Source organism: Microtus pennsylvanicus, chromosome 10 (assembly GCF_037038515.1).
Source record: "Microtus pennsylvanicus isolate mMicPen1 chromosome 10, mMicPen1.hap1, whole genome shotgun sequence".
NCBI classification, from domain to species: Eukaryota; Metazoa; Chordata; class Mammalia; order Rodentia; family Cricetidae; genus Microtus; species Microtus pennsylvanicus.
The window spans coordinates 56,940,446-56,959,908 of NC_134588.1; the positions used below are offsets into that span (position 1 = coordinate 56,940,446).

At 41.4% G+C, this 19,463-nt stretch overlaps 1 protein-coding gene across 1 annotated transcript; it reads left to right on the forward strand.

The window, feature by feature from the left end:
* Positions 1 to 759: 759 nt before the first annotated feature.
* Positions 760 to 19,231, forward strand: Sell (selectin L). The gene is made up of 9 exons (XM_075988455.1): positions 760 to 893; positions 1,684 to 1,765; positions 3,785 to 4,171; positions 4,683 to 4,790; positions 7,300 to 7,485; positions 9,010 to 9,195; positions 10,688 to 10,816; positions 14,389 to 14,407; positions 18,204 to 19,231. The coding sequence occupies exons 1-9, from the start codon at positions 891 to 893 to the stop codon at positions 18,220 to 18,222; spliced, it is 1,119 nt and encodes a 372-aa protein (XP_075844570.1). The 5' UTR covers positions 760 to 890; the 3' UTR covers positions 18,223 to 19,231.
* The last annotated feature ends 232 nt before the right edge of the window (positions 19,232 to 19,463 follow it).

Consider the following 19,463-nt stretch of genomic DNA (forward strand, 5'->3'; position numbering starts at 1 on the left):
CAGTGTTTTAGATATTAAAAGGTAATTAAATGATAATTTAATTTAAACCTGTTAAATGAGACTGTTGTTATTGCTATTATTATCTTATTTTGTGTGTGTGTGTGTGTGTGTGTGTTGGCACAGTGTATGCATTGATCTTTGTCACTATTACTAACTTTTTTACAATGTAAGCACTATGTCAGTAACTGATTTCAGATTGCGTTTATTGGCTGAATTCAAATTTCATATATGGTTTCATTTCTTTCACATTTTACACTCAAGGTATTTCTAGGTCTCCAAACCTTCCTAAGGCAAAATGATAGAGTTTGGGGAGTGTGTTTAGGATTTAACTTTCATAAGAGCCATTAACAAGTACTTCCACTAGGGGGTGAGCAAGGAAAGAGGGAGGGAAGGAACAGAGTTGGGCCAAGTCTTCTAGAGAGAGCTAACGAAGTTCAACAGAATCATAACTGGATCTGAAGTAAGTTTTTATCTGTGGCACTATCAGGCTTCTTATTTCACAGTCAGGTGTTTCTGCTAAACAAACCAAACAACAAGAAACACAGAGGGAAGCAAGAAAAGAAGGAAGGAAAGAATGCACAGGTGAATAGAAAAGAGTGGGAGGATGTGCAGAAGAACCCAGTGGTCACAGCTCCCTGTCAGCTATTGTGTTCTTAGGGCAGATGACTGAGATCAGTTTAGGAAAGGGGCGGGGAGAAAGAAAGAGAGATGAGAAAGGGGAAGAAAAGGGGGAGGAGGATGTGAGACTGGGTTAGAGAAATGAAAGAGAGCAAGCCCTGTTGGTGATACTTAGCACATTCTTCCTGAGCACAGCACACCTTCCTTGTGCAAGAACCCAGAGCTGCTGAAGGCTGGGGGCTGCAGAGGAACTGCAGAGAGACCAGCAAGCCATGGTGAGCCTTCCAGCCTATAAGATCTCTAGATATTCAAATGTTTCCTGGGGCTTGAAGAGGCAGGTGGCAAGGGGTTTTAAAAAAGAGAGAAACAAACAAGCAAGCAAACAAAAAATCTTGTTTTCTCAAAGAAGTGATTCTAGACTGTTTCTTGTTGATTCTTTCCCTTGGCGTTTGCGCTGAGGAGATGCTCGAAGAGGTACCATTGAGATTATGACTTTGCAGTGACACAGAGTGGCTACCTGAGAAGTGATACAAGCAAAGCTACAGCCTTAAGATGTGCAGAAAATTTTATGGATTCATTGTTTGGGCTATTCGGAATGTATTGCTTCTTTCTTGGAGCAAAGAATTGCTTTCCTTTTCTGGTGTCTAACTATATCACTCATTTATGAATACATCATGACCTAGTGTGCTAAGACAGCAATTTGAACATCACTAGTCCATTAAACACCAACTAACATTTAAAAAATGCACTCAAAATAGTGTTTAGTTTAATTTAAAGCACAGCCCAAAAGCACATAGAAAGGTTACTAAAATACAGAAAAACATCCCATCAATATGATCAACAGCTTGGGACTGAAACATGGAGACAAAATGAAATAAAACAGCGCAGCATTTGGGAGTGAACTTGTTGCCATTGTCTTCAGCTACATTCCTCTAATATTTTACCTTGGATAAGGCACTAGGTTGCTGAGCTTTGTTTTATTTTAAGAAAATTGTGGGGCACTGCCTTAAGGGAATCTAAGTTTGTAGTTCAGAGTTTAAATAACATGTTCCCTTTCATTTTCAGGTGTTTCCATGGAGATGCCAGAGTACTTGGTGGGGCTCATGGAGCATCCTCAAGCTGTGTGTCTGGACAGTGCTCTGTTGTGGTATGTCATTCGAATTCTGCTAAGCTTTTATACCTTGTGATTATTCTTTGCTTCATATTCATCGAGAGTATATAGTCCAGTGGAAATAATCAGATAGATGGCTATTGATTCTTTTAAGGACTCTGTTCTTCCTCTGACTTTCAATAGTTCTCGGATCCCCCGAACACCAGCCTTACATGCTACAATCTCTAGTGAAGGACACAAATCTTGAGAACCACACAATGGCCTTCTACTATGAAGGAATGCAGCTAGAGAAACCTCAAATAATACACTTACTGCTGGAACACTTGCTTTACACTCTATTTTCTATTAGTAGCTTTCTGTGCACCAAGTGAGCTTTTATGGTCCTAGCATGGGTTGCTTGGGGGCTTGGTTTTAGTTTCTGTTTGGGGGCTTTTTGTCTTTCTACTGATGTTGCATGCTTTATGTTTAAGCCTTAGAGACTCTTCATCGACAAGTTTGAACTTTTTAAACCATTGCCTAAGAAACTCATGCCTCTGTCTTCCCTAACTTGGATTTTCAGCTCAGAACAAGTGAACACATACTGTCTTTGTCTTGTTAATTTTTCTTTACTTTTGAGAGTTTTGTGCATGTACAATAAAATATGATCATATCTATATGCCCTTTCCCCTTCAACTCCCCCCACCGTGTCCCTCCCAAGACGCCCCTCCCAACTTCCTGTCTTTATTTTTTTTCTTTTTTCTTTTGATAACCTGTTAAGTCCAGTTAGTGCTACCCATATATTCATGGATGTGATCCATCCACCGGAGCATGGGAAACCTAGCAGAGTCCACTTCCTCAGCAAGAATGATGTTCCCTCCCCCCAGCAACTATGAATTGCCAATGGCTCCTCAGTAAGGGTGGGACCTGGAGACCCTCTATCCCATCTATGCTGACCTTGTGCAAACAATCACAGCTGCCATGAGTTCAAGGGTGCATTAACCACATCATGTCTAGGAGACAGCATTTCACAGTATCCATGCCCATTCTCTGGCTCTTACATTCTTGTGTTTCTTCTGCAATGAGCCTTGGTGGTTGTGGGGTTAATATAGATGTACCATTTAGGGCTAAGCACTGAGTTTCTTATCTCCATAACTTAACAGTTATGCACTCTATTGACTGTTATCTACTTCAAAAAGAAATTTCTCTGACCCAGGTTGAAAGCAGCTCAGGACTAAGGGTATAAACATGAGCATAAACATTTAGAAGGCAGTTTTGGTATTTCCCTGTAGTACTCGCCTTATGAAAAAAAATCAATGAGCTGATGGCTGTAAAATCTTTTATCTTACTGTAAAATCTTATTTCACAGAGATCAGACCATACTTAGAAGGTCAATATCCTCATGATCATCGTGTACAATGATGTTTTGTGTTTGATTTCTTTAAAATCCTCATGTTTGAACCCCCCATGTTTATTGAACACCATCCTTTGAATATCTTTGAGTGTAGAACACAATGTAATCAACTTTGAGTCCTTGCATTATTTTTATGTATATTGTTCTTTCTTTACAATAAGTTTAGATGCACAACAATTTGACAGTGTACTTCCCAATAGCAGCCTATTCTACAATAAAGCACTACCTTTTAATGTGACAAGAAAGTATTTAAAATTATGTCATTGTTCTTCCTGATCCGATTTTACTTTACCTAACAGAGAAATTTTGTATGTGTACTGTGTTAACAGTAATAAATATTGGCCTTTAGGAAGTTATCCAAGGTTTTAGAAAGTTTAGAGTGGATTTTAAACCTGTTTGTGACACCATTTCTAAAGTCTGCTGGATAAATAACACTTGAAAGAATTTTGAGAAAGAACTTTCACTGAAGTAAAACTACAAAGATGTATTTATATATAGTAGTCCTTGAGTATGCTCCAAGTCTGCCAGTGGCTAATACTGTGACCCTGAGATGTGCACCTGCTCTTTTGGAGTCTTGTTTCTGCATCTCTGAGTGATGGGCAGCCTGCATCTGTGTCTGGTCCTAGAACACCCTATGAGTCATCACATTGTCTGGTGTTTTTCAGACTTCCTGGCACACCATGGAACTCACTGTTGGACATACCACTATTCTGAAAAATCCATGAACTGGGAAAATGCTAGAAAGTTCTGCAAGGAAAACTACACAGATTTAGTGGCCATACAAAATAAGAGAGAAATTGAGTACTTGGAGAAGACATTGCCCAAAAACCCTACTTACTACTGGATAGGAATCCGGAAAATTGGAAGCACATGGACATGGGTGGGAACCAACAAGCCTCTCACTAAAGAAGCAGAGAACTGGGGAGCTGGAGAGCCCAACAATAAGAAGTCCAAGGAGGATTGTGTAGAGATCTATATCAAGAGGGAAAAAGACTCTGGGAAATGGAACGACGATGCCTGCCACAAGCGAAAGGCAGCTCTCTGCTACACAGGTGAGCAGTGACCAGACTCCTCTCCATCTCTGATTCGGGAGGATCAAAGTTAAAATGGTCAGACTCATTACCCAGAAACTGCTAGTTCACCCTGAAAAAAATCCCAAATAAATCTTAAGCATAGCACTTCTGGGCATTCTGTATGTAAAGATGCTCCCTGTGCTCAACAACTAGGTCAAGTTCTATCCAGGTTGCCAGTAATGTTATGTGAGAAATAGGGTTAGACAGCCTGTGTCCTGGTGACAGGCAGGAAGACGGTGCTGAGAGCTGGGTGTTTTTTCAAGGTCTTCCGCTAACACCTCCAAAACCATATAAAGTGTTACTATGAGTTAATTCATTCTAAAACCAAATAAATATCTATGCCAAATGGCTAGACTAGCCCATAAATAAAAATTTTAGCATGCACTATTATGCAAAAAACATTGTTGAATACTTAAGCAAATCTTTCTTGTGTGAAGAAGGGACTATGGATGCAATCCCACTAAAATGTCTTTGTCTAATCTGTTTATAGCCTCTTGCCAGTCTGGGTCTTGCAGTGGCCATGGAGAATGCGTGGAAACCATCAACAATCACACCTGCAACTGTGATGAGGGGTTTTATGGGCCCCAGTGTCAGTATGGTAAGCCTCCTCCTTTCCGTTTGTCTGTTTTTTCCTGTCAAAAGTCACCAGAACCATAGTAGCCTAGAATGGCAACTGAATGGGACAAAACGATACTGCGGGAACAAAACAATATTGGCCATTCTAAGAAATGGGAAGTTCTGAACAGAAAGTTGGGTTTTCACAACGTTATCTTCCTGTAAAGATTTCATAAGTCAACATGCAGTTTCAATTTACTTCACACATGTTTTTGAAGTACCACAAGGGACAGGGTGTTAAGATTTGCCAAAGCTGAGCAGATTGCAGTAAGAAACCAGGTGTTGTAGATCTTGCCAGTCAAGGATGTAGTAATCTAATGAGCTTGCTGGATTAAGTAGAGCTCTGAAGTCTGACAGAAACAATTATATTTGTCATTAGAAGAATGAGGGATCCGGAAGGCCCTCCTGCTCTTCTATAGACAGACATGGTGAAGAACAGTAAAGGAAGAACTCACATATGTTACATAGATGATGTCGTGGTTATCTAATAACAAATCCTATGCACTAAATTTGACTGTGTATTTCTGAATTGTTAAAGATTGTGTACTTATGGGATTTACAGTTAATTAATAGAAATCATGTAAGTCCATTGATCAAGTTTGATGAAAGGTGATATGAACAGGAATAAGCTCATGGGGAGAGCTCCTAATAAAGTCGCTTGCCCTTTATTTGTAACGAGTGGCTACTCAGTGTCTCGCCACCAACACCGAGGACAATTATCCTAGAAACAACACAGCTCTGCAAGGATTGCCAAGAAAGAGGGGATGGGAAGAGTCATTGGGAGCCTTACTGTGTCTCTCAGAGATGTGGTCGTAGATTGGAAAGGAGAGCGTGCACATGTGCAAAGTCAGAGGCTTGGACTCAGCCAACTACGCCTGAAAGGAGTATTGGATCTTTTAATTGAGGCTGGCTGAGTTTCAAGATGTGTTTGATGTGTCTAACACATACAATGGAAAGTTGTAAGAAGAAAATTAAAGTTTTTGAGGAATAAAGGACTGAAACTAAAATTAATTTCGGTATTAACCACCTGGATTAGATCTGACTAATTCGCTTATCCCCAAAGCTGTGACTCTTCCCATACAGTGTACCTCCACAGTATTATTGGTCCGCCCGTCTATTTCACTCCTTTTTAAACCTCGTCTTTTCTCTCTTGCTTCCAATCATACCCTTTTCTGATGTTTTTTAAGTATAACAATTTCTCCTGGGTTCTTCCTCGGTACTTATCCAAGGCCATGAACCCTTAGTCTCAGCATCTATCTTTTCTGTTGTTATTCTGATTTGTTTCTTTCATTAAATTTCCTAAATTTTGCGGATTTATTCTATCTATATGATCTTTGGAATGACAACTCTGTATTCAGCTATGGCCTCCACCTATCCTAAGGATGTTGTCTTGGATGTGTTGTACAAGTTAAGTGCCCCCAGCCACTTTTCTTTTGTGCGGTTTTAACCACATTACATGGAAATGGCATATGAAATGACACTACTGTGAAACTTTCACCTGCTCCAACCCTTGGGGATGATAACCTAACGCTAATTCAATTTGCAGAAAGGTCATTGATTTTATAGGGCTGAGAGATGGTTTAGCTGAAGAACACTAGCTGCTCTTGTAGCAGCCCTGAGTTCCATTCCCAGCATCCACATGATGGCCCACAGACATCTATAGCTCCATTCCAGGGGAGACAATACCCTCTTCCAGCCTCCTTTGGCTCCAGGCACACAAATAGTGCACAGATACACGTGCTGGCAAAAGACCCGTATACGAACAAATCAATAAGATAATTTTCAATTGTTTTAGTTTCCTGGCACCATCACACCGGCACATGATGCACCATGGCTGCCTTCACCTCCTTTCTCCATCCTACTTCTGCCAATCTCCACTCTTCTTCCCAACCAGTGCCCTTGTTAACTTCGTATTACAACTGAGGATGTCTCCAGTTTCTCTCCTACTTGTCTACTCCTCTTGCCCTTGTTGTTTCTCTCCTGTTACTGCTGTAGTCCCCAGATGAGCTCCAGAACTTTAAATTAGCTCCCTTCAAGTAAGTCACTCATAGTGCAGGCAGGCTGACCAATGAAAAAGAATCAGACACACCAGACACATAAGACCACTCACTAATTTATCCCTATTATTTGTCTTGGTAAAATCTGAGCTCTTTAAGTTGAGGAATGATGCTTGATATGTAACAAGTGCTCACTGAGGGGTGAAGATGATGAACACCTTGTCTCTGTTCCTCTCCTTATGTCAGTCTCAAAGTTTGGCAGTTTTCTACTTTCCACATATACTTTGTGTCCTGTTGACATTGTATAAGATCTTCTTTCTGATTCTGCATGTGGACAACACATCTGATCATCTTTAAAACATAGTTCAGAGATCATTTCTTCCTAGAATACTTCTTTAGACCCCAATACAGACCAGAGATTATCAAGCAGAGACAAGACTCAAATCCATCTGAATCTCATAGCTCTTTCCAACCCTGCTACTCTCTCTATTAAAGTGGTCCAGTGTGAGCCATTAAAGGCCCCAGAACTGGGTACCATGGACTGCACTCACTCCTGGGGACACTTCAGCTTCCAATCACAGTGTACTTTCAACTGTTCGGCGGGAACAGAGCTACTTGGGACTAGAGAAACCCACTGCGGATCATATGGAAACTGGACATCCCTAGAGCCTATTTGTCAAGGTGAGTGACTTTAGGTTGGAGAGTTTGCTGTGGCAAGCTTGCACCTATAATCTGAGAAAACACAGGGGAGTCTTGCGTAGAAGCCTGTCTCTTCTTCTGCTATAAAATTCAACACAACTTTGATTGTAGTTTGATGCTTTTCAAGAGTTGTGTTTTTCCTTACTAAAATGAAGGGCAAAACTCCAAAACAAACAAACAAACAAGTAAAAAACAAAAAAAAAAAACCCCAAAGTCTTTAAAGCCACCTGACATTTTATAATGTGACTTATGGCAATCCATTCAAGTTATACTCTATATTTTATTTTTCTCATTGTCATCGCATAAAGCTTTAATGAACCTCTGTTGAGTTTTGGTTCTTTCCTTCCAAGAACACCCATTTTATGTGGTGCCTTACTTAGCACCAACCCGTTTCCTTCAGAGCTAGTAGAGGTCTTTCTTGGTTGTTTCATTTGGCATGTTTTAGACGTCGTCATTTATTTGTCTTTCTCCTGTGTGACTCTCAGGAGACTAACAACCGCTGTGAAAACAAAGGCCATGCTCTCTGTTTGCATTTGAAACAGAGTAGGTTTCATTGTGTTTTGGCTGACAAGTTTTGCCACATTGATGGAAAAAAAAACTGGTTGGGTTTGTACGTATGAAGTTCAGGTTGTGCTGTCTACATTTATATTTCTGGTTTCCTAGTTCAATTCTCTAATGAAAAGCAAAATCCATCATTGAAATTATAGAACTGAATCAATGTAAGGGATGAATTCTATAAAGTTAAGCTGACTTAGGGGAATGGGGATGTTTGTCAAAACTGCTTGACTAGATGTCACGATCCATGAGAAGGTTGACATCTTTGCAATCACCGAGAATGTACCATGCAAGCTCTTAGATTTGTCCAAGGCTATATGGGCTGACATTTCCAGCTGGGTTGGCACAATGCCTTGCTAAGGCAGCAGCCTGGAATGGCTACCTTGTACCACCATGGGCTATCAATGTCTTGTTGGCTCCACCCCTGACAAATTGTTACCCAATAGCACATTAAGAAAACAATCCTGGAAGCACTGTCAAATGCAATTCCTACAAATTAGAAATTTCTAGGTTCACATGGATTGTTCCAGTGATGAAGTCTGGTGGCTTCAGTCTAAAAGTCTTGACTGGGGGCTGGAGAGAAGGCTCAATGCTTAAGAGCACTTGCTCCTCCAGCAGATGACCTGGATTGGGTCACAGTAGGTGGCTCAGTATCAGCTGTAATTCCAGTTGAAGATACTCCTATGCAGCATATGCATACATGTAGGTACTCATGTGCATAAAAGCTAAAAACCAAAGGAAACAAAAAGCCTCAAGACTAACAATGAGATTGAGAGTGGGATTAGAGAAGCTACAGCAAGTGGTGTGAATGTGGTCAAACTACAATCCATACATCGTCTATAGAAATGCCATGATGAAATCCATTATGATACATAATTAGTTTAGGCTAATAAAAGCTTGGAAAATGCCTTTGGTCACAAATACTGTTTTGTTGTTGCGTTGCCGCTGAAGTGACTCAGTGCCAGCCTCTCACAGCACCTGACCTGGGAACGATGGAATGCAGTCACCCCCTGGCCAACTTCAGCTTCACTTCTGCCTGTACCTTCACCTGCTCAGCAGGAACCGACTTAATTGGAGAGAGAATAAGTGTCTGCGGGACAGCTGGCATCTGGTCTAGTCCTCGTCCTCTATGTCAAAGTGAGTAGTTATGCTCAGAAATACTAAGACTTAAAGGTGGCACTGATCAACTAGTAGGTGGGAAAAATATAATACACATTCAAATTCCATTTCCCTCAATACATGTGGCCTAAAAAAGAAATTTATATGCATTCGTGTACTATAAAATCCTTGGCTATTCTCAGCCTCTGCTTTAATGATAATTATTTTCTTTTTTCAACCTTAACTGCCCTCTTACTTTTAAACCCTTTGTCTATTTATTTGTGGATTATCCATATCTTCAATTCCACCACAACCTGATTTCTCTGTTAGTCCTTTGAGATGCCTTTTCAAAGGTCACCAATGACTACCTAACCCCCAACACAATGGGTAGTTTTCCATTATCCTAAGCTGATTCTTCTAAATCTATCTGTGCGTGAGAAGAACCGTGTCTTCTTCATCTCTGTGTATATACTCCCTAACAGAGTAGAAAAAGATAAGATCTCCTGAGTAAATTGGGAGCATGGGCACCTTGGGGCAGGGTTGAAGGGGGGGGGGGAGAGGCAGGGAGGGGAGAGAGAAAAATGTAGAGCTCAATAAAATAAAAAAAAGCTAAAATAACGGTGCATTAAATCAGCTTATGAAACGACAGCTATCAATGTCTGCCCTGATTCCGTCTGCACAGAGTACAGAAATGATAGGCCCCGAAGAAGCTGTCAAGGAAGATCTCGGGGTGTTTAGAGTAGAGTGGGGTAGGGTGCGGGCAGGGAGGGGCAGGGCAGAGGTACAGTAAGGCTGTATGCCAGGCTCACTAAGTACATTTCCTTTTAAGTCTACTGAGTTTTCATTTCCTCATCTTTCGCAAGCCAACAGTTGCCAATATATAAAAGTAGATTCCTTCATCTGGAGGTATCAGAAGACAGACTTCTTTTTTTTCAGATGAATATTCTTTTCAAAAAAGGCTGTAAACAAGACTAGTTTGCATTTGCAAAGGGATATGTAGAGGTGTCCTCTTAATTTGTTTGGATAGAAATGAAGGGAAGTGGTACAAGTGTTTCCCTTTAGATCATTGCGGATCCTGGACATATAGACACTGTAACATTTTCGCACACCTCCTGAAAATTAAGGAGTTGGAATGGCTTCCTTTGATTGACAAGTTGCCCAGCTCAGATGGCTGACTTCCTTTTCCTTGCAGTTCTATGTTAAGCTTCTATCCCTTCTCTATGCTCAGAAGTCAATTTTTAAATGATACCAGGGACAGAACATCACGGTAATTACTTCTTGTCGGTAATTTTAGCCTCATCTCCAGGAATTCCATGGATTGCAGATCTGAGAAGTGTGTTCTTGTAAGCACTAGGCTAGAGGCGAGCCCTGTCGCATACCCATCATGGCCCTTGCCACGCTACTTTCCTCATTTGTGGGAGATGTTATCACTGGGGGACTATCAGGAGAGCAAAATGACAAATATCATGAGCTGGACTACGGGAATAATGCTTTGGTCTCATAGCATATGCTTTACTGACTCCTCTTTCAGAGACAGACAGAAGTTTCTCAAAGATCAAGGAAGGCGACTATAACCCCCTCTTCATTCCGGTGGCTGTCACAGTTACTGCATTCTCGGGACTGGCATTTATCATTTGGCTGGCAAGGAGGTTAAAAAGAGGTAGGTGTGCTCAATAACATCAAAGTAAAACAATTTTAAAGTGGAAAGAGAAGAGAAAAGAAACCCCACAGGAAATAAAGTGCAAGAGGTTTAGCTGAAGCAGGTGCCAAGCAACTTCTATGCTCTGTAGGCAGAAGTCCCTGGAGACCCTGAACTTGACATACATATTTATTTAAAAGAACCAGCCAATGGTTCACACTAGGTAGACCTTCTCATGAAGGCTTACTATGAGGAGCTTGCCAGAGGAGACATTGTAATGACTCTTTGGTCCTATAGCTGTTTGAAGAGAGGATGCATTTGCCACTGTCTTTCGGGACCCTAGATGACTTTGATCTTAGCACTACAGTATCATTGGGAAGTGAATCTATTATTATCTAAGGTTTTTAAACATCTGATCTCCTTTGAGAGTCACATAACTGTCTGGGTATTGACATGTGGAAGTTGTATTGCCCTTGGAAGAAATTCTTGTGGATTCTCTCTAGAATCTCTTCACTGAGGCTGTAACCTAGTATACCTAGTATACTATATATACATTCATATATATATGAATGAAAGAAGTTGGGGAAAGAAGAAAAGGGGAAAAGCTTCCTCCAAACTTTATTCTTTGTCACCCCACCAGGAAATAGATGGAACACTACACAAGAACACAACATTGTTCCTTTGGCCCCCTTTCTCTCTTCTGAAAATTCTTTTGCCTTCAGGTGAGATCAGTATACCAGCCATAGGCCCACAGTCTGCAGCAGGCTTTGGGTGTTGACTGCCACCTTTGTCCAAGTTCATCCAACAGATCTATTCAAAACTGTAAAATGCATAGACCCCTGCAGCTTTGAGATCCCCAGTATTAAGGTCAGGGGCTATGAACGACCTTAAAGCAATTGCTGACTCCTATGCACTTCTTCCTGTGATGTAAGCTGATGGCCATTTACGTTTCCCTTCCACTGGAGCCATTAGAGTGTATTTCACTAACTATAATGTGTCACACTGGACAGTTTAAACGTCTTTTCTGTTGATAGAAATTCCATGAGTTTGGATATTACCACCACACAAGACTATTCTAAATACTGACTCCAGCACCAGCACAAAATAAAGAATGACATTTTTTTTTCACCACTGATTAGTCTTTTCACTGAGGTGCCAAACCTCACTTTGACTGTCTGGCTGCCTTGAATGGAGAACAAGGAAGCCATTCATTACACATGCTCCCTGAATAAGGTGGCTATTAGCTCAATAACTCCAAGGCTGTTACGTCCTATTAATAAGAAGGGTAATGACCCCCCAAGTTCCATTCCTTCCTAGGTGATTGTAGATACAAAGGAATGGAATCCAAGTCCCATGAGCTTGGTGGGTGCCAGCTAGCTACGGCTGCATTATGCGTGCCTTGAGAAGAGCTGTGGGTTGTTTTCAAAGCTTTAACCTTGGAGTCAGTCATTTCTGTACAAGATCTCAAACTGATAACCTGAAAATGGCATGCCCCTGCTGGGGGAATCAGAGTGGGGCAAACAGGAAACAGATAACGGGCTCTTGGGCTAGTGACAGTTATGCCACCAAAGAGAGTTGCCAGCTCCCAGAGATCACTGGCTCTGGAGGGAAATTCAGGGTAACTATGCTGTCTTCAATAGCCTTCAGCTGTCAAACATCTACAGATCTCTCCCGCTTTCAAGTGAACGACTTTGTCCTCCAAAAATTTTAGCCGTAAGTTGGCTCTTTACAACATGAATAGTATCCCTTTCTTCCCCCTGGAGAGATACTGGTAGAATTGGTAGCTAGGCTACCAAGTAAAACCCACAGAGATCAAACAGACACATTTATAAGAATCATAGTGAAAATAATGATTCTGTAATTATGCATTATTACACACATGTTATAGGTTTATTTGAGTTAAACAGGGAAGGGGGACAGGTGGTAATTCAGAGTCTGAGAGCCAATGAGAGGTGCAAACTCTGTTCTTTCAGAGGGATCCTATGAACCTGGTGCAAGGGCTGCCCGTGCCCTGATCATCTTGGGGTGTAGTTAGTCTTTACCTCTCTTTTCCTGGGTCCATAAACAAGCACTCTGGCTCAGCGGAAACACTCGGTACTCCTAGACTTTCTCGTTCTCCAAGGCGATGACATTTTTAGGCCAAACTCTAAAACTGTTCATTAGCAGCAGTTCAAGTCAGAGGTACTCCTTCCACCCCAAACAGAACCCCCGAAAAGCGTTTGCCTTTGGGTTCATTAGGCTGTTTGTTACTTGGTTGGAAGAGTTTTCCACCTGACCCAACACACAGGGTTACTCCACCAGTACATGAAACTGAACACGGTCTCCCTCAGTTCTCTTTTCTTTGAAGACACTCCCTCAGTAGAACCAGATACTTCCTCAGCAGGACAAGACACCCTCTCAGTAGAATAAGATTTTGTTTATCTGTTGTCATTGTTTTCATTGCTGCTAAAAGAAAAAAAAAACTTCTGTGAAGATGAACAAACGGACTTGAATTTGATTATCCCCAATCAATGTATTTGGTCCATATCATCTGAAAGCTAAATTTTCAAAGAAACGTTTTGCAATACCATCTTCTAGAACTTTAAACATATTTTTAAAAGCAATTGGAGCTGTGTATAGTATATGTCAGGCCTTAGCCTAAACATTGTAAATACCTCTTCTTTATTTAACCCAATAAGAAAGCTAAAATCTGTGTGGGGCAGTTCTAGAATACTAGCTTACGATTGCAGAAATACACAAAATCCATTCTCCTCTCAAAGAGCCTTTTTCCTCAGAGAGCTTTCTTTCTAATTTTTTATCTTGTCTTTCTGACAGACATCAGTTCATCAGACCATCAAGTAATCAATCTTTACTTTCTTCTCCACTAAAAAGAATGTGATTCGATTCACAAAACATTTGATACAGTCAACCAAAATTACCTAAACAGTAAGGAGAAGAAAAACTCAACCGAGTAAGCAAAACTAAGTTGGAACCGAGGCTTACGTTAGCACACAAACGTGTGTCATGGAGTGCTGTCCACTTGACAGAAGTGATTTTCAGATCTAGCTCCCAGGCAGCCCATCAAAAGAGAAAGCAGATGAATTGATGAGATATGAATTGTACATATGATTGCGTAAGTAGGTGAAAACACATTAGTTACTCATGTTAGGCTGCACGGTTCCCACTGATTTCTACTGATTAACCAGGCCAGAGTAAAATTCTCAGGATACACTTAAGAGAAGCTGAGAGACCTCGACCCATTTGTTTACAGGGTTGGGACCTAAGTCCTTTAGGGAGGGGATGGAGGCAGAATGAAATGCAATAGAAACTTACGAATGGGACCCTGGGCCTGATCAGGAGGGAATTCAGCCCAGGCTCTGGCTTCATGAGCAGCACAGCAGGTGGAATGGAGTCCCAAAAAGCACCTGCATCATACTGCAGCACCAAATGCTCGCTGGTACCCAGAGCCACTTAGTCACACGTGGGTACCCCCTTAGCAAATTCATAACACACTTCAAAAGACAGTCATAGGGATGGGCACAGCCTTTACTTTCAAAACTGAAATGGTCTACTTTTTAATGATACCATTTTTCTATTCTCTCTTCTATTTTTAGGCAAGAAATCTCAGAAAAGGTAAGTATTTTGATGAAGAATGTCCACATATATTTGTCTCTGTTTTCCACTGGGTGCTTTCTGTTATGGACAGAACAAGCCCATGGTAGTTATTTACACAGGGGTCTCATACTAACTAATGGCATTTCCAGGTAAGGTGGCCAAGCACTGGCTTCTATTAAAAACTTTATGTCTTTGATGCTAGTGGAATTAAATAAATGGATGTACAAATATGTCTATTAAGAAAGTAGATTTCCTATGATGGGAATGTTTCCTGGTTGTCTCTGAATTTTCCTTGAGGGTTAGAAGCACGCTGTTATGTTTCTTCTTTAGTATACAGGACCAACATCTAAATAAACAAGAAGCACCCAATTCAATGAGCATTTCCAATAACTAGCATACCTGTAAAAAGGGACTGCCCAGCCACAGGCCTTTATACTTAACACGAAAGGGTGATCAGCTACTGTTCTAATAAGCACCTGCCTTCAGAAGCGAGGGAAAGCTGTGGAGTGTGAAATTTCCTCTCCTCCCTAAAGAAGCATTTGCCCAGTTTGTTCTCAATGTTCTAGTTCTTTCATTAGACTGATAGCAATAGAGTGTAGATCGCTGAGGAAAACACAGACACATGGAAGTGCCTAGCCTACCTGTTAGGAAGGAAGAAAAGGAAGATAAAAAGAGGTGGCCAGAGACACAGACACAGATGAGGGAAGATGAAGAATAACTAGGGATCACAGATACTAAGCAAAGACAAAAGTGGAAAGTCTTAAATTCAGACAGAAGAACCGTCTGATTTCCATTGGTTGCTTTAAGGACATCGGTGGGAAGGCCATTTTCACTTCATAGAACAAGACAGAAGTCAGCTGCCGAAGGGATGAGGACAATCAATCAGTTGGAGGCAGAACGTGTTCTGCTTTCTTTAGAATTTGCCATGAAGAAGGGGAGAGTGATAGCGGATGGGATCAGTGGAGTCTTCTTACTCTGTAATTATGTAGATGGAGTCCTAGTAAGAAAAGGGTCTCTGTGGGGACTGGCCTCCTATCTCTGTAGCAGGAAACCCACAGGATGTAAAGATTTCTTGTGTTCCCACCCACTGAGTGAAAGTCTGCTGGTACATTCTATCTACCCAGAGTGGCGTTCTGGCCACAGAAACACCTGCTTTGATAGCTACAGCAGAAAAGTAGTGCGGTTCATTTCAAGGATTGGGAGGCCAGCTGAAGATGCTGACCCAAAATAGCATAAAATTAGTTACTGATTGTTTATTAACAGTTTATTAGTTTTTTACAATTACTCAATTAATAGTTGTTTATTGAACATATTTTTTTGATTTTTCGAGACAGGGTTTCTCCGTAGCTTTTTGGTTCCTGTCCTGGAACTAGCTCTTGTAGACCAGGCTGGCCTCGAACTCACAGAGATCCGCCTGCCTCTGCCTCCCGAGTGCTGGGATTAAAGGCGTGTGCCACCACCGCCCGGCTATTGAACATTTTTGTATATTGGAACAATGCTAAGCGTTACCGAGACACTCAGAGCAATAAATCATTGACTCCAACCTCGGGGGAATTATTATCCAACTGGGGAGTTCAGACAAAAACAAGACAAAAGACAAAGCAGAAGTGCAGAGCAATAAAAGCCAGGAACAGTAATGGTGATGAATTTTGTACTGAAGAAAAATCATTGGTCTAAGTGATCACAAAAAAATCTGGGTGATTTGGCAGAATCTGGGAGAGAATCATCAAAAGGTTCAGGATAGGAAATAAATGAGATACCAATGGCAAAGTCAGGTGGGTCTAAAGCAAATCGGGGGTTCAGGAGTGGAGTTTCCTAGAGCCCCTGGTTTACTGAGGATCTGTGCAACAGAAGCTGAGAGAAAGGCTGTCTCCCTCACACCCCCATGTGTCCAGGGCACTTCACCGCCAAGTGGTCTGGCTGCCTTGTGTCATCTCTCATTGATTAGTTAAGGCGATCCTTCTTCATAAAACTTTAGGCTAGGAAGATGGAGGACATCATATTGAAACTATCTTGGTGATTAAGTAAATAACTTACCTGCAGGCCATGAGCCAGTGACAGAGTTGCAACAATAAACACAGATAAAAATCAACTTTGATCAGATACACTTTCTTGTTGCCTACTCTTCTGAGTGTTTTAAGTCCCAAATGATTAAATATTGCCTACAAGTCAGTGTAGGGAGGGAACACTGCTATCCCTGATTACAGTAAAGACACGGAAGAAGGGGAAATGGCAGTAGCTTAAGGGAAGTCATTGAGTAGGGGGAGAAGCTGACATCTGTCGCACCCGCATCCAGGGATAATGCTCTGATAACTATTTTGCTTCTAGTGCTCAAGCTCCTTGACTTCCAGGTTAGAGTCGTAAGGACCAGAGGCCCTCCTCTTCCAGTAATGTGATTTATTTTCACACTAAACCATTGTGTGATGGCACTGAGGAAGGGTGGGGTGGAAGAAATAGGGTGTGTCTCTAGAGCAAGCCAAGGGGAAGATGAATACTATCACACTAAACACCGAATGATTTTTTTTCTCACTGTGGTTGATTCTCACTGTTCTTTGCACTCACTCCTATTAGTGTTTGGCTAATGAATGAATGACTCCTTGGGCATTTGTGGTTTTGATTCTTGCTGGTTATTTTGACTCTTCTGCAAACGGGTTCTGTTTGTCACCTCATTTGGTTTCTAGTTTCTAAATTCTACCTGGGTAAAAGCTACACCCAAGATACACAGGAAGATATGATGCCAACCTCAGAGGAGGAGGGTGCGTGCGAGATTCTGCTTTCAGAGACATTTTTATTTCTACCCTGGCAAGCAAGTCTGCAGCTGCCCTGGTGGTTTACCCTGACACTTCATCACGAGACCAGAGCCTCAGAATCTGGTTCTCCTTTTGCAAGGTGCAAAGACACAGAAATGTGGTTCTCCTCCACCCTTCCCAAGAACGGCACAGCTGAAACACAGAATACAGTGGCACCCATATTCGTGAATCTAAATTTGCCATCAAGTCTCTAAGTCATGTTCCACCAGAATCTGGCCTTTAGAACAAGTACCACCGTTTCCATGGGTTTTCATTTTCTCTGATCTCAGTTCCATTTGAGCACATATCATCTTCCATGTACCCTCCTCTCCACTGTGATTCAGCACACAGTGTCCTTCAAATATTAGATGTGGAAGTTAGCAATGTTGCAGAAATACGACCAGATGTGATCTGTGGACCAGCAGATGTTCCAGTGTGAGCATCTGTGAGGAGCTTCTTAGAGAATCGGGACTTCCGGTGGAATCAGAGCTGACATTTAAAGTATTTACTTGGAGGAGGGATGGGGTTGGGGATGGTGCAGAGAGCTGACTCAGCAGCCAGGAGTGTACTGCTCTTGCAGAGAATCCAAGTTCAGATCCTAGCATCTGCACTGGGTGGTTCACAACGGCCTGGATCTCCAACTCCAGGGACTCCAACACCTTCTTCTGGCCTCCTCAAACAACTTCACTCATATGTGCATACACACACACACACACACACACAACTAAAATAACTCTTTAAAACATTAATTTGGGGGTGGTAATACATGAGGGTATAAAATGTTGCTCTAGTGTCTCTTCTCCAGTTGTTTAAAAATATTCCATACCCTGTCCACAATTCCCAACGGGAAGCAGTTCCTTGCTCCTCTTCTTCACGTTAGTGGCCCTTTACCCCTTACTTCCATGTTTGCAATTTCCTTGCCTCTCTCACCTAAAAATATTCATCTATATTAGTAACATTTTAATTTTTTCCATTTTTAAAATTCTCCTTAGTTTAATTTTTATAATCTTTTGTTTCTGTTTCAGGATGGATGATCCATACTAATTCATCCTCTATGAAAGGAAAAGTCACAAGGTGCCCCCCCTCCAAAAAAAAGTCTGGAAACAACTTCAAATCCTCCCTCAAAGATTTTGCACACAGGCATCACCCACAGTGAAGATGAAATGTTTACTTCAGGGTATCTGGAAGGATTTCTACGTGATTGACAGATCCTCTAGCCTCCTCGCTGCTCACTCAGCTCCTTGACCCTAGCCTGTAATTTTTGTTTATATTGCTCAGGATTTTATTATCTTTTCTGTGGAGAGAAAAGGGGTTGCTCTGGGGTATGAAGAAGTCTGACCTCGCTCTTTCCTAATTCCTGTTTCCTGCTTCAGTTCAGTACTGGATCTGATACCAAACACTGAAAATTTGATACACATGTAACTGAACCGGATTCCTTGCACACAGTCCATAAACTATGAAGAAGATGATAAAAAACCGTTGCTTTCCACCGCCAAAGAAGGCTGTTTTGTTCAAGTTAGACAAGTTTCCTTTGCACTGTAGCCCCACTTCCTGTGAGTGGAAGCCACCGTGGCCATTCACACTCACCTTCCCCGTGTCCTTTCCTTAGCTGGCTAACTTCCACACATAGCATCTCGTAGCCACAGAACAAATAAGAGAAAATCACCTTTACTGACTGTTAGTTTTGAAGTTTCGCTTCTCTTTAGTACATCTCTTTAGGTTCTTTGAGGTCAGGGTTCTGATGACTAGTTACTGTTAATAATGACATGACCCACTATCTTGGAATGTAGGTAATAAATATATTTCTGATATTATGAAGATGAGTTAAAACAAGTAGAAAGATTCCTGGTCTCATGCTGGAGTGACACTTTCCCCTTGCCCTAATATCTCCTACTCAGAAACATGAATTCTAATTTTAAGTTTTAGGACAGCTGTCCTTGTCCCTTGCTGCTTCTTTTATAGCTAGCTTTTTAGCTCATCCAGCCCACAGGCTATGGCGTTTCTCGGCTTCATTCTGGACGATGCATTTAAATACAGCCCATTTTAAAAACTGTTCCGTAGTCTGTTGTTTGTATATGAGAATACATGTTGTTTTCCCCTAGATAACATTATACATCTCTTGAGGGAAGAGATTGCACCAGATCTCTGGAGTTCCTAGTTTGTTACTTGAATGAATGAAATGAATGAAATTAATGCTCGGCAATGCTGAAGCATATGTGGACAGCTAGAATATGACGGTTCTGTTGAACTTGTCCATATTGGGTTTCATGATCTAAGTTGATGAG